General features: G+C 54.4%; 1 protein-coding gene across 1 annotated transcript; it reads right to left on the bottom strand.

Moving 5' to 3' along the window:
* Positions 1-481: 481 nt before the first annotated feature.
* On the bottom strand, positions 482-25,352 carry PRR12 (proline rich 12). Its single transcript, XM_033128096.1, has 14 exons — positions 24,785-25,352; positions 23,150-23,262; positions 21,997-22,158; positions 18,596-21,900; positions 17,423-18,089; positions 15,260-15,633; positions 9,090-9,206; positions 8,749-8,882; positions 7,904-8,376; positions 3,600-3,725; positions 3,405-3,502; positions 1,829-1,975; positions 1,642-1,737; positions 482-1,461 (listed from the first exon to the last, which is right to left on the bottom strand). The coding sequence occupies exons 1-14, from the start codon at positions 24,868-24,870 to the stop codon at positions 1,315-1,317; spliced, it is 6,045 nt and encodes a 2,014-aa protein (XP_032983987.1). The 5' UTR covers positions 24,871-25,352; the 3' UTR covers positions 482-1,314.
* Positions 25,353-25,429: the final 77 nt, after the last annotated feature.

The following is a 25,429-nucleotide window of genomic DNA, read 5'->3' as shown; positions in this document are numbered from 1 at the left end:
ACCTCTTTGTCTCTCCCTTGGATCACTCACTATGGGGGAAGCCAGTTGCCATGTAGAGGACACTCAAGCTGCCCTATGGGTGACGTCCACATGGCAAGGAACTGAGGCCTCCCACCAAAAGCCACTTAAGTGAGCCACCTTAAACCTGGATCCTGCAACTCCAGTGAAACCCTTGAAGACTGCCACCGTGGCGGATGACCTGATTGCACTCTCATGAGAGACCCTAGGTCAGTACCACCCAGCTAACCTGCTCTCAAATTCCTGATCCTCAGAAACTGTACAATGATAAATATTTCTTGTTTTAAGTCACTAAATTTTGGTGTGGGCTCTTTGTTACATAGTGAGACATAACGGATACAATGACCCCAGCCCAACTACCTCCTAGGGCTCCACAAAATCCACCTTCCATTTCCAGACCCTGTGCCCATGCCACCCCAGGGCTACCCAGACGCCGCAGGACAGAGCCACTCCAGCCGGCTGATAAAGTGTTTGCCGTTGGGTTTTCGTTTGGCTGGTTGTGTGTACACAGTGTGTACAAGTTGAGTTGTACAGAAGCCCAAGAAAGAGCAAGAGACAACGGGTGGTGGGGAGGTGGGAGCAGAGGGGTTAGAGAGAGGAAGGAGGGGAGGGGAGACCGATAAAAAATAGAACCACATCCAGACGACAATGGGATGGGGGCGGTGTGTGTGTTGGGGGGAGACACAGACAAATCGCAGTAGAAAAGGAGTGGGAGGGGCAAAGGGAGGGGACCCTTCTTCCCCCTCCACCTCCCAGCCCCCCGCCCCAGGTATGTACAATAAATAAGATTAAAAATAATTAACAAGATGCGTTTTCCCCCTCCCACCCGAAGCCGAATGCCCTGGGGAGGGAATGGCCTTTAGCAAAGATCTTGGCCTATAAGGGGGGCTTGGGGGGAGGGGTCCCCCAGCTCTCGGAAGCCGCCCCGCCCCCCTTCAACCATACATAGACTTTTCCTATACATTATGTACAAGGTGGAGGGGGCAGGGGCTATGGCCATGGGGGGGGGTGGAGCAATGGGGGTGGGAACTGTTACTAAATAGACATTTATACATATATATAAATAATTTCTCTGTACACCGGACAGTGGAAGGAATGGGGAGGGAGTGGAGAGACTTGGGAGGGGGGGGAGTCGAACTCTGAACCCTGCCCTGTGGGGGCAGCATGGACACACCCTGACCAGTGACCCCCTTCCCTTCCCTGGCGACAAGGCCTGGGGGTTAGCGCCTAAGGACACAGTTCTGTCCCAATTCTCGGTTCAATGGAGGAAGTGGCAGCCCCCAGGCCAGGGTGTGGTCAGCCACAGCGGCTGTGGGCCTGTGCTTGGGCCAGCAGGTCACTGAAGGAGTCGAAGAGCTGTTCCAGCCACGGCTGGTTCCGCATGCACTGCTGGACCACCTCCTCCTGGCCCAGGTCTTCAGCACCGCCCTCGATGGCCAGGGTCTGTAGGGATTAAACATGGAGCTGGGGTAGGTAGCCACCAGGGCATGGGAGTGGGAGGAGGTAGGAAGCCTAGAGATCAGAGTCCCAGGGAGAGGGGGCTGGGGGCCCAGAATCCTGGGTCCAGGCAAGAGCCTGAGAGGGGCAGAACCATTGGGCAATGTTTGATGCAGGTAGACTCACCTGGTCCCGGCAACGCAGGAAGGTGTGGTACTTATAGTGGTGGAGTGAGTGGTACAGCGTGTAGTATCCGGACTTGTCCAGCTCAACCTTGAACTCCTGAGCAGATGGGGTGAAGCCTCAGGCCCACGCCCAGCACTGGGAAGGCCCCCTCCCCTCACCCTGCCCACCCCACCCCTCCTGGCCCCACCTGGGCTCGGACCACGCTCCTCTTGAGTTTGCTGAGCGTCTTCCGGTTGTAGGGTTCCCCAGCAGGCCGCAGCCGTACGGCCCCCTCCTCAGGGGAGCCCTCCCCACTCTGCTCTACTTGCAGCTGAGGGAACGTGTGCAGGGCGTCCTGTGGGAGGACAATGAGTCAGTGGGGACACCTTCCTGGTCCCACACGCCCCAAACCCACCACCCAGTTCTCAAGTTCCCCAAGTCAGCAGATGCCTCAGTTTCCTCCAGGCTGCAGATCAAGAGAAACTCAGAAGTCTTGCTCTCCTCAAAGGACATAGGAGCCTAAGCCTGTTTGGTGACCCTTACACATGGGCTTTTCGGCCTGGCCCAGGACTCAAAAAAATTCCATTAATAAGAGTCAGCCTAAAATCCAGAATCACCAGTGCCAGACTAACTAACATTCCCTCCCATAATCCTCAGGCCTGCAGCACCCTTCTACAGGCACATCTCACAGGTATCGCAGGCTTGGTCCCAGACCACAACAAAGCAAACAGCACAATAAAGGGCTCACACAAGTTTTGGTTTCCCAATGCACATAAAAGTTATGTTTAAACTATACTATAGTTTATTAAGTGTGCAGTAACAGTCTGTCTAAAAATACAACGGCCATTCTTTCGTTACAAAATATTTTATTGCTAAAAATGCTAACCATCCTCTGAGCCTTTACAAGTTGTAATATTTTGCTGGTGGAGGGTCTTGGCTTCAGTTTGGAAAAAATGCAGTATCTGTGAAGTGTGATTAAATGAGATGTACCTGTGTTGTCATGGAATTCTTAACTCTAGCGTGACATCCTACTCAGATTTCTCAGAGGCAGACTTAACAGTCAATTCCAGAATTCTCAAGAGTCATCCTAGCATCCCACCCAAAGTTCTAGAACTACATTGACATTTTGTCCCCTACTTTCTGAATTGGACTAACATCCCAACATAGCTAGCCTAAAATCCATCCTAGAATTCTCAGAATTAGACTAATGCCTCCTCAGAATTTTCAGGGTCAACCAACATTCCATTCCAGGATTGAGTCACCCTAGCATTCTAACCCCAAATTCTTAGCAACACACTACCATATCAGAATTCTCAGAAGTCAGATTTACATCTATCCCAGAACTCCTAGAGCCGCCCTAACATTCCATCCCAGAACCCTAGGCCATTCCAGAGGGAAATTACATAGGTGACTTACGGAGATTCTAAGAGCCTTCAGTATGTAAACGGAGAAGCCATCAGAATCCAAGCGAGCACTGGGTGCAGGCCCCAAACTTGCCCTCCATAACCACACTCTGCGGTGCCTTCCCAACAGCCCACCTCTGACCTTCACGACCCCTCCACACCGTCCTAGCTCCCCTCCTTCTGGGCCTACAGGGCTCCTGGCAATGCAGAGACCCCTCTTGACAGGTCTGCCCTCAACTTACCTGCTGGCCAAGCCCAACCCTCCCAATGACTGCCCCCTCCAGATGCTTTCAGGGACCACCACAGTGGCTGATATGTGCATGTCTCCTCCATGCCTGATCTCTGGGACCCAGACACCTCCTGCTGAGCCCCCCTAAGCACCTGCAGGGCTGGGCTCAGCGACAGCCGCTTCAGGACTTTCTTTTTGTGCTCATTCAGGAGGCCATCGATCTTCCGCATGGGCGGTAGGTACAGCTCATCTGAAAGATGAGGAAGGGGGTGTCAGAAGAGCCACAGCGCCATGAGGCACTGGGGCAAAGAAAGGGTTGGGTCCTTTTCACCCAGGCCTGAGCTCACCATGCGTGTCCTCCAGGGCCTGGATCATGTCCGGGTCGAGTGCTGTGCTCACCAGCATCTCCACGTAGCTTCGGTACATCTCCCGCATCGCCCGGGTCTTCAGCAGACGCCCGGGGACTGCCCGCTCTGGGGGGGAAAAAATGGGACATGAACTCATTATCCCCACTTCTTCTGAGGCTGCCTGTGTAACAGAGAGTGTTCTAAGCACCAAGGACCTAGAGAGAACTCCCTGTTCTCCCAGAGGCCCAAGTCCGCTGGGGAAGACTGACAAGCACCAGTTCAACGTGATCTAATGGCAGATCACAGGCAGTGATGAGCGCAGCCTGGCAAGTCCGGGAAGGCTTGTTCAAGGTCGCACAAGAAGTGAGTTTTGAGTGATAGGAAAGAGCATTCCAGACCAGTTAACTTCATGTTTGACTAGTTCAGTGCAGCTTCAATAAAGTCTAGAGAAGCAGCATAGTTGGTTTCCAAACCCGTGAATCAAGTTAGAGAGATTAGATCACAAAGGGCAAGATTGAGGGAAGAGATAGGACATGCACATATCAGTGCAGACCAGACCACGCAGGGCCTCCAGGAAGAGACGGAAAGAGTAAGGGCTTTTCCTGGAGGGCACCAAGGAGCCATGGGAGGACTGTGAAAAGGGAAGGTGTGAGGATGTGTGTGAAAGACCCCTCTGAGGCCATGTGGGGGACAGACTGGATGGGTGAGAGCAGAGGTCAGGACAATGGACCAGATAAGAGAGAAGGAGGCTGGAGCAGGGCAGCAAGTACAGGATATAGAGACCAAGAGAGCAGGAGGGCCAGGGCTGTGGGAAAGAGCAGAGGGGATGGGGCAGTCAGGGCAGGAGGGGTAGGGATGGGGGCTTCCAAGCTGTGGAGGTGAGAGAGCAAAGGGTGGTGCCTGGAGGGTTTGGCCTGGTGACTGGGTAGCCAGTGGGGCTGTCCCTGAGATAGGGAATCTAGGACAAGGAGCTCAGTGGGAACTGGAGGGAGGGGGTTTGCAGGGAAGGCCTGGAGGGTGGCCAGGGGAAAGAACAAGCCTGAGGCTCACTGGACAGTTGTGGAAGCCTGCCAAGTGAGAGGTAGAGAATGAGAAGCAACAAGGCCAAGGACAGGACTTGAGGGACACCCACAAGAAACCCAAGGAGCGTCGGGGAGAAAAGCGAAGCAGGAGGGCCATGTGAAGGCCCCAAAATGTCCCTAAGGAAGAAGTATGAGAAATGTCCACTTGATTTATCCACATGGAGGGTCCTTGGTGACACTGTTTCAAGGGGCTGAAGAGACTACTTGGCCATGGGAGTCAGACCCTGTTAGACCTCAGCCCAAATCCACCTATGGCTCCTGTCTTGTTCAGGGTAAAATCCTACCAGTGGGGCCACAAAGCCCCAGGCCCCTTGTTGCTCTAAGATCTTCTCCTGTTCCTTCTCCGTCCTCACTTCTCACCCTCTCCTCTTACTCACTCCAGCCACTGGCCTCCTTCCTGATCCTCAGACACGCCCAGCCTGGAATGTTCTCTCCCCCAAAGTCACATGACCCCGATGTGTTCAGATCTCTGCTCCAATGTCATTTCCAGAAGCCTTTCCCAACTCCCTCCCTTCCCTGAAAACATCACTCAGTATGCTGCCTGGATAACCCTTTACTGGATTTATTTTTCTTAACTGCCTTTAATCCTCCCCAACCTTACACTGATGGTTTTTCATATTGCTTTGTATTCTATTACATAACATATTTATCTGATTGACTCCCCTGGCTAGACTTTGGAGCTCCCATGAGGACACATATTTTTGTCTATTTTGTTCTTGCTGGGACCCCACAGAAGCTCAATATACAATTTCAGAAAGGGCTGAGGAAGCTGGCTCAGAGTAAACTAAAGGAAGAGGGAGCGAGGACAACACTGTAGCTTCTTTCTAGAACTTTCATTGTGAATATGAGAGAGGAGAGAGCATCAGCTTCAAGCACGTGGACCAGGGTGGCTGGTCTTACACAAGCAAGAGGACTGTTTCTGAGGCCTCCGGGGCTGGGTGAAGCCGTCAGGGCATCCCAACGTAAGTCAGACTCATCCTGCCCTGGATGGGTTCCTGGTCAAATTGGCAAGGGGAGACAGACACAGACCCAGAGAAAGATACTGACCCTTGGCAGGGGAAATGTTACCCTAATAGTGTAGAGTTCAGTTCCCCCATTTCCCTGGCTGAGAAAATTCATGGCTGTCCACATATATTCATAGCAGCATTACTCACAATAGCCAAACAGTAAAAACAACCCAAATGTCCATCAATTGGTGAATGGATAAACAGAATGTGACGTATTTATACAAAAGAATATTATTCAGCCAAAAGGAATGGAGCACTGATACCGTGTTTCCCCGAAAATAAGACCTAGCCGGACAATCAGCTCTAATGCGTCTTTTGGAGCAAAAATTAATGTAAGACCTGGTCTTACATTATATCATATTATATAGACCTGGTTTTATATTATAGTAAAATAAGACCGGGTCTTATATTAATTTTTGCAACAAAAGACGCATTAGAGCTGATTGTCCAGCTAGGTCTTATTTTCAGGGAAACACGGTAGATGTTACAACACGGATGAACGTCAAAAACATTACACTAAATGAAGCCAATCACAAAGGACTACATTTTGTATGATTTCACTTATACGAAATGTCCAGGATAGGCAAATCCATAGAAATAGTACATTACTGGTTGCTTAGAGCTGGGGAGAGGACAGAAAGGGGAGTAATAGCCAAAGGCTGCAAGTTTTCTTTTTGGGGTAATGAAAAATGTTCTAAAATTGATCGCTGAGATGAGCATAATCTATGACTATACTAAAAGCCAGTGAATTACACATTTTAAATAGGTGACATATACGGTATGTGAATTAGATGTGTAAACTTGTTTGAGAAAAAAGAAAAACAAATTGAGTGCCAGAGAAGGAAAGACCTGCAAATCTCCGTCTTTGGTAAACCTCCTCCTTTGCCGTACTTTTTTGTCCCAGCTTCAACTGCTTCCACCTGGCCTGATTCAGCACGGCCTGCCCAGTTAAAAGACTACATTTCCCAGGCTCCCTTGCAGCTAGGTTTGGCCACATGACTAGTTCTGGCTAATGGGATATGAGAAGTCAGACTGTAGGCCACTCCCACACAGAGCTAGCACTTAAAAGGAATGAGGAGCCATTTCCCTGCCCTTCCTACTGGCAGGACTGTACCTATGGGGCTGCTGGGCTACCTCTGACCATGTGGTTGAGGACAGCATAACTGGGGGATGGCAGAGCAACAAGAGGAAAAGAAACTGGGAACCTGGACAACCTTGAGAAGAGCCTCTTATTCATCATGACCTTCCCACATACATCAGGGCTTTGTCTGAGAGAATTCCATCTCTCATTTGACTATTTATATGTTTATAGTCCCTATTAAAACAGGTACCCCTGCACTATAACCAACAGTGTGACCTTGAGCAAGTTATGTCACCTCCCAGTGCCTGTTTTCTCATCTTTAAAATGAAAGGTAATCCTATAGCATCTACCTCACAGGGTTTATGTAAAGATAAAATGAGCCATGTGTAAAATGCTTAAAATGATGCCTGGTACCCGGAAAGCACTTAATATGTTGGCCGTTATATTTATTTTACATATGTGTACGTATATATATTTTTGTTGTTGCTGTCATCATAAACCAGACATCATTCTAAGCAATGGAGCTTACATCTGATGCCTACTATGGAGGGAAAATACCCTCCTATGTGCTTTATCTATTATTAACCCATTGTACAGGTGAGGTCATTAAGGCACAAAGAGGTGATGCCCCTTTTCTGGAGTTGCCCAGCAAGTCACGAGGAACACCACTCTCTCTGGGCCTCAAGGATAAATGCTGGTCCCCCATCTTTCTCAGCCCTCAGACCTTGCCTATTCTGAGACAAAACAGTACAGTGCTGATTATTGGAGCCTGAGGCTCTGCTGGCTGCATTCCAACTTGGGCGGGATGCCACATCCCAGCTATGCTGCACTCTCTTGGTGCCTCAGTTTCCTCAGCTGTATATAAGGATAATAGTAGTATCTACTTCCTAGGACTACTGTGAAAATTATACAAGTTAATATGCATAAAAAACTTAAGAGGACAGTTTGTCATATAGTTAGGTGCCACATAATTGTTAGCTATTGATAGTATTTTCACTTGACTTATTATTACTGTTACTGTCTTGCTGACACTACCTGGAGCCCTCCAGACTGCCCTCACCCATGCCTCCTTCTGAAGGCCCCAGTCACTTCCCCAAGCCTCGCCCCCAGCTCTGTGGCTGCCAAGGGCCTCACCATCCTCGCTGGGCACTCCGGGGGATGACTCTGAGTCCGAAGAGCTGCCTGGTGGGCCCCCGCCTGCTGAGGCATTGCCTGCTGCCTCCTTTAGCCACTTCTTCCTCTTCTTGGGGGGTGGCTCAGCCTTCACCTTGGTGGGCCGGGCCTTGGGCAGTCGGGAGGTAGCAGGCTGTCCTGTGGTGAGGCTCCGCTCAGGCCGTGTCTGCCGCCCGCCTGTGCCCCGCTCACCGCGCAGCGGCCGCTCCCCACGTGTCACTCGCTCCTTCTCCTTTTCCTTTTCAACAGGCCGTGGTGGGGACGGCTTCTCAGGGACAGGGGGCTCAGGCACGACCGTTTCAGGTATCTGCTCTGGGGGCTTTTCAGATGTCGTCTTGTCAGGGGTCTCAGGCTTAGAAGGTGGTGCTGGGGCCTTGGGGGGAGGAGCAGAGCTGCCCCCGGCTGATGCAGGGCCCTTGGCCTGCCCGGAGCGTCTGGACAGGGGCATACACAGAGGAGATCACAGTCAGCAGCTCCCAAGAAACCCAAGGTCTCCTCCTTGGGACCCCTCCCCACCCCCGACTAGCCCATAGCTCTAAGCACAGAACAAGCTTCTCTCACACCAAGGTGCTGTTTTCTTTGTCTGCGTCTCTGTCCCCCCTACTCTGGGCCTGTCTCCATCTTTCTCTTGGTCTTTGTCCCCCACCCTCCATGTCTCTATCCCCCCACCTCAGGGGCTCTCTCTCCCTCTCTCTCTCTTTCTAGCCCATGCCCTCTGTCCCCTCCCCTTGACTCTATTTCCCCTCTTATGTGTTTCATCCCCTTGCCTGTCGGCCCTATCACCTGACCGCCACTCCCCATGGTACCTGACAGGCACCGGGGGCCGGTGCCAGGGTTTCCGAGCACAGACCCTCACGTAATCCTTCTTGTTCACGTTTTCCAGGAACTTTACATAAAGGCGCTGGTACCGGTTTTTTGCATCCCCAAAATATCCCAAATACTGTGGAGGGAACAGGGCACACATGGAACTCCTTCGCTACCCCCCTCCCCAGGCGGCCCAACACCCAAGATTCCCAACCCACCCTGGGCCACCACCGCAGCTGGACACACCTTAGACCAAGGGTGAATCAGAGCCATGTGTGAGGGGGACCCTGGCTTCCAGACCCCCCACCCGGACCCAAGTCCTCGCTGCCCTCTGCAGGCTTACATTACTGGTGGCACAAAACTGCCGTTGCCCGTCCTTGATCTCGGGGGTGAATTTCTGTAGCAGGGCCTTCTGGACTCGCCAGATGGGTGGGGGCTCACGCCCCGTCTGCAACGCCAGCTGAGGAGGAGCACAGCGAGGCTGGCAGGGTCAGCCCCAATTTCTGTCCCTACCCCCCCAATTCCTGGCCCTCTGAACTCCCTCTACACCCCCTCAGAGAAAAGGCTTCATCATGAATAAGGATCAACGAATATCCAGCTGACAGCTATCTTTTGGCCTCATGATGTTCTAAGTCCTGGGGATGCAGCTGGAGTCTGGCCCTGTCCTCCTACGGCTTAGCCAATGATTCAATCCAGCCGTTCATTCTTGGGCTACAGGGTTTCAGCTATATAGATTTACTGTGTGATGGTAACAAGTCTCCCACATAACTCAAAGCAATGACAAAACCTGAGCACCGACCCATCATTTTCTAGGTACCATGTTGGGCCCTGGGGTACAGCAGTGAACGAGATCGACAAAGCCTTTTATGGGGTCTTCATTACAGAGATAACAAGAGAGACAAGCAAATAAACAAAGCAGGGTGAGCTTGTGGCTTATGCCAAGAACAGACAGGTGACAGGTTACCTGAGATCATTTATTTCATCAGCCTATCCATAGTAGGGCAGGACGTGGTGCAAGAAAAGTTCCCCCATCTCCACTCCCCTGACAATGCTCAGACCCTCCCCCCTCGCCGAGGGGTGTGTGCCCCTGGCTGGGAACTGATGGCTGTGAGTCAGACCCAGCCTCTGATCTGATCCCAGGCATGGCACAAAAAATAACAGCACAAGTAACAAATGTGCTAATGGTGAAGCCTACCGTGTTTCCTCGAAAATAAGACCGAGCCGGACCATCAGCTCTAATGCGTCTTTTGGAGCAAAAATTAATATAAGACCCGATCTTATATTAAAATAAGACAGGATATTATATTATATTATATTATTACCCAGTCTTATATCATATTAAAATAAGACCGAGTCTCATATATTAATTTTTGCTCCAAAAGACACATTAGAGCTGATGGTCCGGCTAGGTCTCATTTTCGGGGAAACACGATAGAAGGACCCTGAACTTAATCTGAATCCAAGAATGCTTCCTGGAAGAAGTGACACCTAAATGAGTGCTGGAAGGACCATGTCCCCTTCCATGAGTGCCTGGGTGAAGACGAGGGCTGCCATGGAAAGCATATGATACCCATGGCTCTAGAAGAGAGCAACTGACAGGAACAGATAAGTAAAGAGAAAGAACATAGAGGGAAACGTGCACCGGGCATTGTGATAACCAAGAGACGAATAAGGGGCAGTCCCTTCATTCAGAGAATCGTCAAGTAATAAAACAGAATTCAGATGATAACTCCAATGGATTGATCATGGCTGCCCTGAGTACTAGGCTCCGCGGGAGCAAATGCTGGGATCAATTAGTGATGTCTGCCACTGGCCACAGCTGCAACATTGAAGCCTGTATGCCAGGTATTGGCTAACTACTCTTGGTTTTGGGTCAACTGCTTTCACATCCATGATTTTTCGTGTCCCTTAGATCAACCAATGGAACACAAAGAGGTTAGAATAATCTGATGAAAATGAGGTCCAAAAAGCTCTTGCCTGAAGTCTCATACAAGAGTGAGGAAAAATAAAGAGAGGAATGGAGGTGTCCCAACTCCAAGTGCCTTCCTCCTGGATACCACGGTTCTCAGTCTGCCCTCCTGGCTCCCAGAGGCGCAAGGATTGAAAAGTCCATTTCAAATCCTTTTCAAGGACTTTAAAAAGTCCATTTACATCCTGCCCTGCTCCAAAACCTTCCAGGGCCCCCAACGCAGATTCCATAGCATTGCACAGACAGACTGTGTCTCAGTTTCCTCTCATTTCTCCTGGCTCTGCCCAGCGTACCATGCAGACCCCTCAAAGCTCAGCAATCAAGCCCCAGACTTTCTGATCTCCAGGCTTTTGCACATGCAGGGTCCCCCACCAGGGGTGCCTTTTCCCTCTCAATGTGAATAGGATACATCCTGTTGTAGTTCTCAGAAACCTTTGAGAAATCCACCAGAGCATCGCCCCAGCCAGGGGAGACCACCTCCACCTGTCTCCTCCAACTGCTGATTTGCGTTCTTTAAGGGGCCGGCTGATTCTCTAGCTGCACACAGGCCCCTGGGCTCACCACATCCCAATTGGGCTTGACATCTTCCCCCAAGTAACTCTTCCTCCCAGGATCCCCAGCATCCCCCCAGTCATCAGACCCAATCACCTACCTGGCAATCATCCTTGCCAACTCCTCAACCAGGGCCAGATAGTCCCAAAGCCAAGTCCTTCCTGCCTCTCCTCATGTCAAACATACCATCAACCACACCCACTTCTACTTACTAGGGAAGTTGGCCCACCCACAGTCCCTGCCACAGAGCTGACTGGAGGAGAGCTGACCAGGTACAGCCAATGAACAGCCAAATCACAAACCTCATCTTAACCCGAAATGCTGAGCTGGACCAATCAGATTCTCTTCTGGGAATGTGAACTGTGACAAGCTGAGACAAGGGCAGTAAGCAGCAGGATGTGAGTAAGCTAGAAGCACCCAGCCTGGTGTTAGGAAGAAAGCTGCAGGTCCACTAACAGAGAAGTCACTGTCACAGAACTGAGGCAGTGGCCAGACTGTCATCAGGACCAGACACCGCCCCAGCCACATTCGTGCTGGCCAGGGGCTCTAGCAGTGGCCAGACAACCAGAGCAGAGTTTCCAGCAGGTGCCCTGTGATCTCACCCCAGGATGATCTGGCCCCCGCCCACCTTCCCAGCGTTGGTGCTGACTGTCCAGCCATTCAACCCCTTGCATCCCTGCACATCACAAACATGTCATGCTCTCCCTAACCACAGGCCCTTTGCACAGATTGTTCTTTCTGCCTGGACTGTCCTCCTCATACTTTTCGCCATCCAACAAACCTTTACATGCTCAGAGTTTATATCCTGCTAAATCTTCAACATCCCCAAGAACTGGGGGTTAATATCATCACTCCCATATTCTAGATGCGGAGGCTGAAGCCGAGTGCAGGCTAACTCTGTACTGGCCAGTTCAGCATCCCCCCAGCACACATGGCACTTGAAATGCAGCTGATCTGAATCGATATGCTCTATGAGTGTAAAATACACTCACAAGACTTGGAATGCAAAAAAGAAATTTGTAAAACATCTCATTAACTTTTTCTATACTGATTACATGATTAAATGATATTTTTAGATATGCTAGGTTAAAGAACAGACATTCCTGGGCCTAATCTCATTCGTCTTTTAACTTTTTAAAAATGCGGATCCAAGAATGATGTATATGGCCATATGATATTTCTATTGGACTGTCATTGTTCTAGGACAAACTCTGGCCCATGGCCCATTTTTATAGATCTAAGAGCTAAGAATGGTTTCTACGTTTTTAAAAGACTGTAAAAAAGAAAATAGAAAAAAAAACAGAATATGTGGCAGAGACCCTAAGTGGTCTGCAAAGCCTACAATATTTACTATCTGGCCCTTTACAGAAAATCTTTGCCAAGCTCTCCACCAGAGATTTGCCCAATATCACCGAGATGAATAACTGAAGCAAAGTTTATAGGGCATCCTCTATGTACCCCACACAGTCAGAGCAGTGGACAAACCATATTGCCCCAGTCCTCACGCTGCATGAAGGAAGTACTAATATTATCAGTCCTATTTTATAGATGAGAAAACTGAGGCTCAGGAATGTTCGACACCAGTCCAACTCAAAAGTGGCAGAGATCCAAGCCAGTCAGGTTAAAGGCAATGCCGGGTTCTCAATAACCATACCACCAGCCTGCCCTGGTTCCAGGCACAGGAATGAGTCCCCAACATCTGTTCTGGTGGCTCAGTCCCGGGGCTGTGTCCCCCATTATAACGCACACTCGTGTTGTATTTTAAGCATCTGAGTCCTTGCCCGGTCCCCTCCCCTGCCCTGTGCCAGCTGGGAGGTGGTATCATATGGCCCTGGCTCCAATCCTGGCTCCAATCCTGGCTCAGCATCCACCAGCAGAATGATTCCCTCTCTCTGAACGTGAACTTCCTCATCTGTAAATTGGGAGTCACAGTCCCTGCCCCAGAGCCCCGTTCGTTTGTCCCAGTGCTGGCTGCCCAGCAGCACTGGCTGCTCTCATTGTCAGTGTTTGATAGACTAACAGAAAATGGTTGCATCTGATGCCGAGAACACTGGTTCCGGTGTGTATGTGGGGGCGGGGGGTAGAAGTGGGGGTGGCACAAGCAAAGTTGGGAATGGGTCCCAGCTGTGAAAGCCTGGGAAGGCTATTTTACCGCTCTGAGCCTCAATTTCCTTCCCTGTAAAATGGGGATAATAATCCCTATAAAAGAAGGTAATTATAAAGATATAACCTGGAGACAAAGGGTGGTGGTGGTTACACAACAGTGTGACTATACTTAATGACACTAAGCAGTACACTTAAAAGTGGTTAAAACCATCAACTTTGTAGGACATATAGATTACAATTAAAGGGGAAAAAAAGATCAAACACAATTTCAACTGTGACGTGCTCCAAGTCCTGTCCCCTGAGGAGTCAGTAGCCATTCCATAATGATCATTGCTGTTTGTTCAACATCTTCCTTGCCTGTCCCAGGCTGATTGGCCAATTCAGTCTCTGAAGTCGTAAAGTTAAAATGAAATAATGTACAAAGGACACTATGGGAGTGAGTATGACTGCGGAAGACACAGAAGGACTGGTCAGAGAGTGGACAGACACCTGAGACTTGAGGCATTGGGCATGTTCTGGTTGCTGGCTGGGTGTTGATGGACATGAATGTTCATTCCAGCATTTTGCATTATAACATGTATCTCTTACGACTGTTCTTTTGCATGGATCAAATGTCATACTAAAAAGATGATAAAGTATGAGTGAAAAGATGATGTCTGGGGTTGGTAGGGTGGGGCAGGGGGGTAGAATATGCCAGAGTGGAGAAGAAGCAGGACAAGCCAGGAGGTCTCGATGGTGGAAGCTGAGTAATGGGTATATACAGTCCTATTATCCTGCTTGCTCTGCACCATATTAAATTCATCTCACAAAACACACTTAATAAAAAGTGTAATAATAGTCACTATCCTTATAATTAATTCACCTCACAATTTCTCCATCTGTACTTTAGAAGAAACACCACCTAAGATTAAACTAAACTGTGATAACATCCATCAAGGGCTGAACACAGTTCCCCATAGTCAATACCTAGTCAGTGACAGCGACTAATATGGAGAATGTCCTTAGCCTTCGGTGTCACCATCAGGGTGATAATGGCTTGCTGACCTTCCAAGTACTCGCTCTGCCTCATGACCTGCAAGAAGCACTACACAGGCGTCTGATGTCACCTACCCTTGTCAAACACTTTCATTAATCCTCTGATCCAGTTCTACCTGTCCAAAGAACCCAGTACAGCAGAGGCCAGCAAACTTTATCTGTAACAGGGCAGATAGGAAATATTTTTGGCTTTGTGGGCCAGCTCTGCGGAAACAACCCCACTCTGCCATCATAAGGAGAAAGCTGCCACATGATATGTAAATGAAGGGGCGTAGCTGTGTACCAATAAAACTTTGTAAAAACAGGCAATGGGCAGCGTTTGGCCCAGGGGGGCAGAGTTTCCCAATCTGTGGTGTGAAGTAAGTGGAAGTAGTGAATGGGCTGATCTGCATAATATGTTTAGGATGTGCCAGACATACAAGCATTCCCAAACCATTGGCTATCATGACATTTACAGGTGACGTATGTGTATTCATAGGTATGTTAACTCATATTTTCACCATTAGGCACAAATCACAAAAGCTCTCTCTCTCGGCTTGTGCCATCAAATTAGAAGGTCCATAAGACCAGACCCTCATTTGCTTTGCTCCTTACTATAACCCTGAATATCTGCAATAAACGGTTAACAATCGCTTTGTCTTATATATAATATAGGCAATGTACACACAAATAACATCTGAGAGGCTGGCATGTCCTCCACTGCTCCAGCAAGCCATCTCTACCACTTCTGATGGCTTCTCTTAGCCATTACTGCACCTGCAGTCCCAGCACTGGCCTGTCATCCTCCAGGTGCTGAATACTCAAGCGACCAAATCCATCGGGCCCATGCAGGGCACACGCAGGGGACTCACCTTGAGGGAAGGGATGTCCTCTGCACGGATGACAAACTCATCACGTTCACGGAAGATGCCCTCCCCGCCGCTCTCGCCAGCCTCCTCATCTGTCTCCCCACACACCGCTGCTGTCTCCTGCTTCTTGGCCAAGTGCAGGGGCCGGGCGTCAGGCGGCTCGGGGTCCTCGGGGGATGGGGCAGCGGGCTCCTCCAGGATGGCGGTGGCTGGCGGGGGCGGTGAAGGCAGGGCCGGTGGAGGTGGCGGAGGTGGCGAGCTGGGCACTGGAGCCACCAGAGGGGGAGGCGAGGGCAGGGCTGGCGGCGGGGGTGGCGGCTGGGGCGTCGGGGCAGGTGGCGGAGAGGGTGGGGGCTTCTCTTCCAGCAGTGGGGGCTCTGGGGGTGAGAGGATCGTCAGGGCTGGAACCCCCTACACCATCTCCCAGAGCTTCCACCTGCTGGTCAACATCCCTGCACATCCCTCAAGTCCCCACCCCTTTCCCAGTCTCCTCAGGGGGTTCCCACACACCCCTCTTCCCATCCTGCACCCCAGCATCCCTCCTGATCCAACTGAGTCTTCAGCCACCCCCCATCTCTGTCCCAAGTCCCCCTTCATCTCCCCTTATTCCTCTTCCATTGCCCTTGCTCCTCCTTTAAAGCTTGTCTGACCCTGCTCACCTGTTTTGTCCCCTCACTCATCTTCAATACCCATCCCTGTCCCCAGCCACCACAGGAAGATCACGCCCCTTTAACTTCTCTCCAATGTCCTCATCAGCCTTCCTCCCCAGACACGCTATGTTCCTTGCTATCCCCCCCCCGGCCTCCAAAGGCCCCATCTCTCAGGGTAGTTCCGTGTCCCAATACCATTGCCCAATGGGTCGCTCCCCGGCCCCCTCACCATGTCCAGGAGACCCCTACAAAGCTCCTTGCCCTGCCCTGATGTGCCTCCGAGTTCCCATGTTTCCATTCACCATCCCTAGCACCTCTTCTCTTGCTTCTGAATCGGAATGCCCCTTCCTGTGCGAATGGCCCCTCTGCCCCTTATCACCATTCAATCCCTATAGCTCTCTGCCACGCCAGAGTCCCTTTGGGAGACTCCTTCCCAGCTCCAGCCCTACTCTGAGCCGCGAGAAATCCATCTCGCATCCTAATACCCACTTTAATCCTGAAATGTCTCTTTGTTGACTCCATGCCCTCTCTTTCCTTAATGTTCCTCCTAATTCTAAAATCATCCCCTCTGTGCCTCTACCTCCTTGTTTTCTGCTCAGGGGTCTCGTCTTCCTCCATCCGAGCCCTTCCCTGTCTTTCCTTGGCCTGTTCTCCATTCTCGCAGTAATGAATGCCCTTCTTTCTCCTCTCATGGGTTTTTATTAACACCCCGTCTAACACCTTGAAATCTCTCCTGATTACTAAAACTGCTTCTTCTCCATCCTTCTGTCCTTAGGAATCCTCCAGATCCTTCCAAGGCGCGCTGTCTCACTCATTACAATAGAACCTGCACTCTGCTTAGAACCCTCTGGTGTTCCTCATCTCTTCCCTTCAGCGTCACACCTTCTCATTTTCTCACTCTGTTTCCCACCATTCTACAACCCCCAATGCCCTCCTCCAAACCTCCTTCCATCCCTCAATGCCTCTGTTCCCTCATCAAAGCCCCTTAAATTTTGTCAGAAGCCTAAGGACAGAACCCCATCCAGACTCGACCATACCCCCAACCTTTCCCTCCTGCCCCCCATAAGACCTGACTAGTCAGTGTTCCTGTCTCTCTTTAAACTCTCCTCCCCAAGTCTCTCTCTGCCCCCCGGAAAACTTTCTTTCATCACACCTCACTAACTCCCAGAGCCCTTCTCACACCCTGGATCCCTCACCAGTTTTAAAAGCTCCCCGAGTACCCCATTACCCACCTGTCTCCGTCACTTATAAACTGCCTTGTCCCCCAGCATTCCCCAGTGCCCTCTTTGGGGCCCCTGCCAGTCCACTTAGCATGTGTGGGCAAATTAGAAAAAGATGCCGCTTTCTCAAAACACTTGTTTGCTCTCATCAGGAAGTTATCTCCGTAAATATGCAAATCTACATCATCGAACGCAAACAGTGTCCCTTACATACTGCATACTCTGCTCAATCATACTGGTGTCCCAAATAACAGGAAAGCCCCGCCCTGCCCTGGGAACATCTTCCCAGAGCTTACCAGGCGTGCCATTACTGCTGGCACTGGGGAGCCCCGGAAGAGGGGGTGGCCCCGGGACTGCAGCCTCAGCAGTCAGGGGAGGCCCGTCAGGGGTGGAGGTGTCCTTAGGCCCGGCGAGGGGCGGGTCGTCAAGGGCAGAGATGGCAGAGGAGATGCTCTCCTGCAGGTCCCGGTTCTTGGCGACAGAGTCTTCCTCATCCGAGGAGAAGGAGGGCAGTGTCTCAAGGTTCCGCTTCAGCTCCTCGTCCAGCCGCTTACAGGGCGAAGGACAGCCCAGCCCCAGCCCCTCACTCTCAGCGGCCTCCAATGCGCCCCCAAGCCCAAAGGTGCCAGCGGGTGGGGGGTGTGGCACGGTGGGGGCCGTGGGGGGCTGGGGCTGTAGGCCTCGGGCCGGCACAGAGGGTGGCACGCTCTTGGGGGGACTAAGCGGGGGCGTCAGGCCTGCCTGGTAGAGCGGTGGGTGGCGCTTGCCTGACTTGAGGAAGTCCAGGAAGGAGGCCATGAAGCCAGACTTCATCTCCGGCTGCTTTTCCTCCACCTCCTTGATCTTGGCCTCAATCTTCTCCCGAGTCAGGCTTGAATCCAAGCTGTTGTGGTCAGTGCCTGATATGGTGTCGCCTGATGAGACTCCCAGACCCTCGCCAGCCTTGGGCACAGACAACTTGATCTAGATATGGGGGCAGTGGGGAGTCAGGGCCCATGAGTCTGGGGCCTCAAGTCCCCTCCTCCCTCAGATTCAGAAGGCAGGACCCCTAGCCCCAACTCACTTAAGACCCTAAAGTCCAAATTCCCAGATTCTCAGCCTACAGAATCCTAGAACTCAAGCCCACCGACCCCTTCTCTCAGAATCCAGAATGATTGGACTAGAGTCCCTTACTCATTATTCACTAACCTCTCCTTGCTCACAGCCCAGAGTCCAGGGCTCCAGATCCTCTTCCCAAAAGACGCAGGAATCGAGGACCCCCAATCACTAGTCCTTTAGGATCTAGGACCTAAGAACCCAAGTTCCAGCCCCTTGCCCACCTCTAGACCCTGGTTTCAATTCTCAGATCTCCCCAACAGATGAACCCTGGAATTCCAGCCCCTCGGTTCATTTCCTCACAGGTTTTGGAAACATAAACCATATCCCCCATCATACCCAAAAACCTCCAATGTGGCCCCAGTTGCCCTCACCTTAAGTGGCTTCAGGGGCTCCAGCCGGGTGCCCCCTGCTTCCTCAGCCTTCCTGCCCCGGCCACGGCCCCGACCCCGCGGTTTCTTGGCCACATCGCTGGGCGTGGAGGCCGAAGCTGGCCCACCAGTGGTGGGCACCTCCAGCGGGCGGATCCGGGGCCTCCCTCGGGGCCGGGGTGGGCCATCGCGCTTGGCCTTGGTGGGCTTGCGGCCCCGGCGCCGGGGGCCATCGGGGCCAGGGTTGGGTGGACAGAAGTCGATATCGCCCAGTGGTGAGAGGGCCGGGCGGGAGCGGCAGCTGGATACCAGGTCAGGCAGACGCCGGGGGTTCAGGCGGATGTCAGCGGGCACATCTGCCTTATCCTCGTCAGCCTCAAACTCATACTCCTGGGCGTACAGCTTCTTGGGCGTCTGAAAGGGGGGGTCACGGCGCCGCAGCAGGTGGAAGGAAGACGTCTTGAGCAGCTTCTTTGGCTTGGTAGAGCAGAAGATGGGTGAGGTCAGGCCTCCCTTGGGCTCTGAGGCAGGTGGTGGAGGGGGTGGCGGAGGTGGTGGGGCTGCCTGGTGTGGCCCACTCTGGATCAAGCCCAGAGGCTCAGCGTTGACCGTGGAGGGCAGCTCAGGCGGCTTGTTGGGGTCCAGGCCCAAGCCCGGCGTCTCAGGCCCAGCTCCAGATGCCCGACTAGAGCAGTAAGGGCCATAGGGATCATAGGCAGGCGGACCTGGAGGTGGTCCGGTCCCCCCCTTGGGATCGCCTTCGTCCTCAGGTGGCCCGGCCTTGCTATAGTCATCTGCCGCCCCTCCACCAAACATCTCCTCCATGGTGGGGAAGAAGCTGCGCTCCTCGTCTTGGAGCAAGGAATCAGGGAAGCAAATGGAGGTGAGTGGCACGAAGCGGGGGGCCTTGGTGCCTTGTGGGCTGGGGCTGCGGTAGGCACTCGAGGGATCCTTGCCCTCGGTGTTAGGTGGGCCTACACCAGTGTCACCAGGCCCAGGAGGCAGCGGCTCCAGGGCCCCAAGCAATTCCTGCATGGTCCCTGGTGGCTCCAGGCTCTCCTCGGGTCGCAGACGGGGGCTGGGGGCTCCTGGCTCCAGCCCATGACTGCGGAGATGGGCCTCGAGCTGGAGAGGCATGGGTGGTGGGGGTGGGGGAGGTGGCGGGGGGGGCTGAGGCGCCCCATCACGGGTGGCTGGCTCAAGGAGATGGACACCAACTTTGGGGGTGCTGGAAGATGGGCTGGGGGCATGGCTAAGGACGGAGGGAAGCAATTGGGGGGGAGGTGGAGGCAGCACCAGTGGGAGGTCAGGACCCCCGGCCTCCAGGAGGAGACCATGGGGGGTGGGCTGGGCAGGCTGGGCCGTGGGAGGTGGGGGTGGGGGGCTCTTTTGGAGAAAGGCACCCAGCTCCTTGGCACCTGCCCCATAGTGGACAACTGAGGTGGCCAACCCCTCAGGGGTCTCGCCACCCCTTTCTGGCCCTTTCTTCTTCTCCTTCAGCCTCCCCAGCCCTAGCTCCAGGGCTGCCGTGGCACCCTCATCGAGGCTGGCACTGGTACGGATGACACTCTGCAGATGGTACCTCTGGGGGTCTTCCTTGGCCAGCTCGTAGGGTGTGCCCGGGGGACCCCCAGCCCCACCACTCCCCCCAAGTCCCTTAGAGGCATCTGCCGCCCCATCTTCACCCACCAAGCCACCTGCCCCTGAGGTCCGCGGGGGGCTGGGCGCCTGTAGGAGGTGCTGGATGAGGAATTCCTCATCCTCTGTTCGCTCAGCAGGAGGCCCCCCGGGGCCTGCCAGCAGCTCTGAGCCATCTCCCTTGCCCTTGTAGCCACCTGCTCCGCCTGCATAGCTGCCGGCTCCTGGGGGTGCCAGGAATGGGGCTGAGGACAGGACAGAGCTCAGGTATTTGCCAGGGGCTCCCGGCGAGCCGACTCCAGGCTGGCGGCCGGGGGCAGGTGGCGACTGCAGTGGGCGGATGATGTGAGAAGGACTGGCCTCCCCGCCGCCCCCCAGAGAGCTGGGTCCCCAGCCACCCCCGTGGCCTGAGAGTGCTGGGGAATGCCCAGTACTGTAGCTGAGTGAGGGGCTGGCCGTGGGCAGCCCCTGGGAGTGGGCAGCTGGCCCTGGGTATGGCTCACCCTGCACCCCATACAGCTGGCCCTGCAGCTGGTCGGGGGAGTAGCTCTGACATGTGGCTAGGCCAGGAGGCGCGGGGCCGCTGGGGGGCTGTGGGGGTCCTGAGTAACTAGGGCCTTTGCTCAAGTCCTGTGCTTGACCCCCTCCAAACCCCTGCCCATAGGCCTGGGGTCCTAAAAGCCCCTGGGGCTGACCAGGGGAATAAGCCTGGCCTCCCGCCCCGCCAGCCCCAGAGGCCTTCCCAGTGCCATAGGCTGCTGCTGGCCCACCCAGGCTCTGGCATTTGGGTGTGGCGGTCGAACGGGGTGGTGGGGGCCTGTTGGCACCACCTGCAGCTGCTCCATAACCACCTTTGCCTGTCTTATAACCAGGTGATTGAATAATGGGGCGGTAACCTCCGCCGCCACCCCCTGCCCCACCTCCTCCAGCTGCCTCAGGGCCCGCGGCCCGGCCCGATGCCCCTGCTGTGGCTCCACTTGGCCCAGCCTTGCTAGGCTCACCGGCGCCTGGGGAGGGCTCCCCACCGCCCAGGGGGCTGCAGGCCAGGTTGGCCCGATGACCCATGGAAGGGTAGCTGCCTCCACAGCTCAGGTAGTGCTGGAGGGCATGGGCTGGTGGCGGGGGCGGTGGGGGCTGGGCACTGGCTGGTCGCTGGTAGTGCTTGATGACGGTGTCCTGGCGGGGAAGGGCCCGCTCGGGTGGCGGTGGGCCCGGGGCAGCACCCGAGAAGTTGTAGAGCTGTGGGGAGGATTGCTCGGCGGCGGCGGCAGCAGCAGAAGAGGAAGCCAGCAGGTTGAACTGAGTTGGGAGGTGGCGGGGAGGTGGAGGTGGGTCTGGGGGGCCAGGGCGGTAAGGAGGGGTCTGGGCCGGGCCAAGACCAGCGGGCCCCAGGACACCGCCCCCCGCCAGACGCTCAAAGCCTAGCGAAGAGGGCACCGTGGGTGCCTGCGAGGGCTTCAGGTGCAGCACGTCATGAGGGGACAGGAGCCCATTAGCTGGGGGACTGAATGGGGGGTCCTGGAGGCTGAGGGATGAGGGCACTGGGAAGGGGCGGCTGCCGAAGGAAGCCGGGTGCTGGTAGGCCGACAGGGCAGAGGAGGATGGAAAGGTGCTGGAACCCGGCAGGGCGCCTGAGATGAAGAGCTCCGTGGGGCCTGGCGTATGCATGGCTGGGGATGATGGAGGAGACTGTAGGTCAGGGTGGACCACAAACCAGGGTGGACCACAAACCCACCCCGGCCCTCCTGAGCTGGCAATGAGCTTACCTGTTTGCCAGGAAGGACTGCGGAACTGGGAGAGGAGAGAGGAGGCAGAGGGGCCAGGCTGGGGACCCCGGGACTCCAGGGCCGAGATGAGGTTCATGACGGAGGCGTCAGGCCCTGCTGAGCCCGCGTGGTGAAGGCCAGTGTCGAAGAGTCCAGAGAGGCCTGGCCAGGAACAGGGTGGTAGAGTCAGCTAGGTAGGGGGATAGGGCTGGGATGAAAGGGAAAAGAAGAGGCCAAAGGCAAGTTGGGTCAGGAAAGGGGTTAGAGAGAAAAAAAGGGGAAGATTCAAAGAGAAGAAAGTGGGCAGAGACAAGCTAAGAAGACAGTAAGCAGGATGTGGTGCAATGCAATCCTAAGGGCAGGGAGCCCAGAAAGAGAAAGGTAGACAAAGGAATTGAAAAATGCAGAAGTGAAGGAAGTGGGAGCGAAAGGGCAGGGAATCATTATGGGGTGTGGGGGGAAACCAAAGGATTTGGGCAATTCCAGCAAGGGTAAGGAATGGGATGACTGGAGCCACTGGGAAGAACCAGAGAAAACGTTAAAAGGGGTTGAGTCAAAGTGAGAGGATCCAGAAAAAAAAAACATGGAAAGAAAAAAAGGAAAAGAGCCATCTACAAAAGTCAAGGATCAAATTGGACTACACAGTCTCTTAGCAGGTCCATCTAGGAAGGAGGGCGGCTAGGTCAGAGGAAGGGAACCAATCAGAAGCGTTAGAAGCAGGGCCACAGCGGGAGAATAAGGTAGTACCGTAGGCAAATCTTAAGGAAAAGGGGGAGGTCCAAAAAGTCAGAGCCAATCACAAAGAATGGGAATCAGGAGAAAAGAATTCAGAAAACCTAGGAACCAAGAGAATGGGCAAGTCCAGAGGGAAGTGATTGGGGTGGGCTGGAGAGGCGGAAAAGCCTGGAAGAGAAGGTGGGATTCCGGGGCTGTGGGGATGAAGCCAATTGGAGCGAAAGAGGCGGGCCAGAGACCGAGGCGGACGAATCCGGCGTGAAATTAAGCAGCCTCAGACCAACCAATCAGAGGAGGGGTATCAAGGGGTGGGCCAGGACGCAGGGCAAGGCCAATTAGGAGGGGTGGAACTTTCAGCAGCCAATCAGCTGCCTCGGACGGGAGGGCCAGCCCAGGCGGGGCGGGACGGGGGCCGTACCTGCCGGGTGGTGGTTGGTGGCATAGCTTTGCAGTGGGTGGGGGGCCGCGTAGGCCTGGCGGTGTAAGATGTCCGTCTCGGGGTGCGAGGTCCTGGAGCTGCCATAGACCAAGCTGGGGGGAAGGGGAATATGTTAGGGTATCCTCCGAAACTGCCCTCGGAGAAGGGAACTCAGCAATACCCCGGGGAGTTGAGGGGAATCTTCCAGCTGAGTGGGGGATTATCCCAGGAACGTTGGGCCCTAAAGGAAAGAGAAGGGAATCGGGGTGCCCAACTACAGAGGCATCGAAATGGTCCCCACTCGAGCCCCAGTAGCAGTAAAGAGCCCTGAGCTCCAGTAAATAGAGCCCAGACAGTCTCACGTTTACAAACACACATGCACGAGGATGAGACAAACAGAAAGGGTTTAGAGTCAGAGGAAAATGTGGACCTACTACCCCACAGTCCCTTGACACAAGGCCCTGGGGCCTACCCCAGAGCTGTGCATGGACGCCGCCTCTTCTGCAGACACGTGGGAACACTTAGGCCCTGAACCTCATGGGGTGGTGCAAAGTCAATCCGGAGCAAGAGGCAGATTGTTCCCCAAAGGGCAGGGATGTGGGATGGGGAGGGGATAGGAAAGTACCAGGTACAAGTGCGAACATGAACACCGTCCATTCCCCGGGGTTGAGGTTCAAATGCATGCGCCCAAGCAAAGCCAAGTATGTGTGCAGAGTATCCAGCTCACCCGTGGGGAAGGAAAGATACAGAGCGAAGGGTCCCACATGGAACTAACACACGTGTGGTCATGCCCAGCCAAGCCGGGAAACCCAGGTGTGTGGGGAGAGGATGGTTCCTGGCAGGTGAAGAGTGATGCCGCGACACAAATAAACAGGAGGAAAGGGGCAGATTCGCAGGTGAACAGGCTGCCAACTACGCACGCACAGAGTCCACGCTCACACACACACACAACCACACACCCTAATCTTCCCATGCAACGGCCCCAATCCATGGCCCAGACTCAGAGAGGTCAAACACTCCACCCCTCGCCATAAACTAGGATTCTCTCTGCCTTTGGGGGTGGCGAATTAAAGGGGGCGTGTCTCAGATACCAGGACCCCCCCTTACACACTCAGAAACCCAGCTTAGGAAGGGGGCGGGGCCCCGTGCCCACTATGCGCGCGGAATTTCGGGGGGGCCCCCGAGTCGCGCGGCCTCACGCAGTCCCGGAACAATGGGACCTGGGAGGGGGGGCGCGCCCCCCAGGTCTGCTTTCTAATTCTCCTTTCCTTGCCACCTTTGCAAGAGCAGAGCGTGGGGCGCGGGGGGGAGGGGTCAGCAAGCGGGGAATCCAAGGATGGGGGAAATCCAGGCCTTGCTTCGCCAGTCCCTCCCACCTTCCCAAGGCCTTTCCTTCCAAAATTGTTTTGCACCCCCATTTTCCCGCTGCATCTCTCCCTTTGCATGCCGGAGCTGGCTTTGGCGGAGTTTGCAATTTGCAAACTGGGGCGGCGGCGTTGTTGCAAACCGAGGAAGGCCGCTCCCTTGCAAGCCGGAGGGGAGTTTGCGATGCACGCGTCGCCGGGCGGGCCCGGCCCGGGCCAGTTTGGCCCCCACCCTTTGGCCCCTTCCTCCAGGCCACCCTCGGCTCCTTACCTAGCTTTCGCTGACCTCTCGTAACTCCATCCCGCCCCGGCGCCGAGCGGGTCCCCGAAGCCGGCGCTGGGGTAGTTCCTGTCCATGAATTGGCCGCGGTGGAAATTGGGGGGAGGGGGAGGGAGGGAGGGAGGGAGGGGGCGCGCGCGCGCTCTCCTCCGCCGCCGCTCCCTCCGCTGCTTCTTTTTTTCCCTTCTCTCTCTCTCTGTCTCTCTGTCTCTCTATTTTTCTTTGCTGCCGCGGAAGGCCCGGGAAGGCCCCGGGCGGGGGAGGGAGGGGGCAGGGGCGGAGGGGCGGGCAAGGGAGGGGGTGCAGCCACCGAGCCAAGGAGGGGGGAAGGGGGGTTCCCTCTAGAGGGAAGGGGGGAGGAGGGACCCCGCTGTCTCCGCCTTTGCCCCGGCGCTTGCAAGAGAGAAGGGGGAAGCGCGCGCTCAGAAGGGGCGTCCCGGGCGGCCCCGGGGTGGGTGCGGGCGCTGGGTGCTCGCTCTCTCGCCGCCGCCGCCGCCGCCTCCTCCTCCTCTGCGCTCACGGTGCAGCCATCTTTGCACAAGGCGGCTGGGGGAGGGGGGAGGGGAAGGGGGGGCGGGCGGCGGGGTGTCTGGCTGCGCTCCGCTTCCTCCCACAATCCCGTGCAAATGCAAAAAA

This window comes from Rhinolophus ferrumequinum, chromosome 15, assembly GCF_004115265.2.
Source record: "Rhinolophus ferrumequinum isolate MPI-CBG mRhiFer1 chromosome 15, mRhiFer1_v1.p, whole genome shotgun sequence".
In the NCBI taxonomy this organism is placed as follows: domain Eukaryota; kingdom Metazoa; phylum Chordata; class Mammalia; order Chiroptera; family Rhinolophidae; genus Rhinolophus; species Rhinolophus ferrumequinum.
The sequence above is the reverse complement of the archived record's forward strand: the minus strand, read 5'-3'. Positions and strand labels throughout refer to the sequence as shown.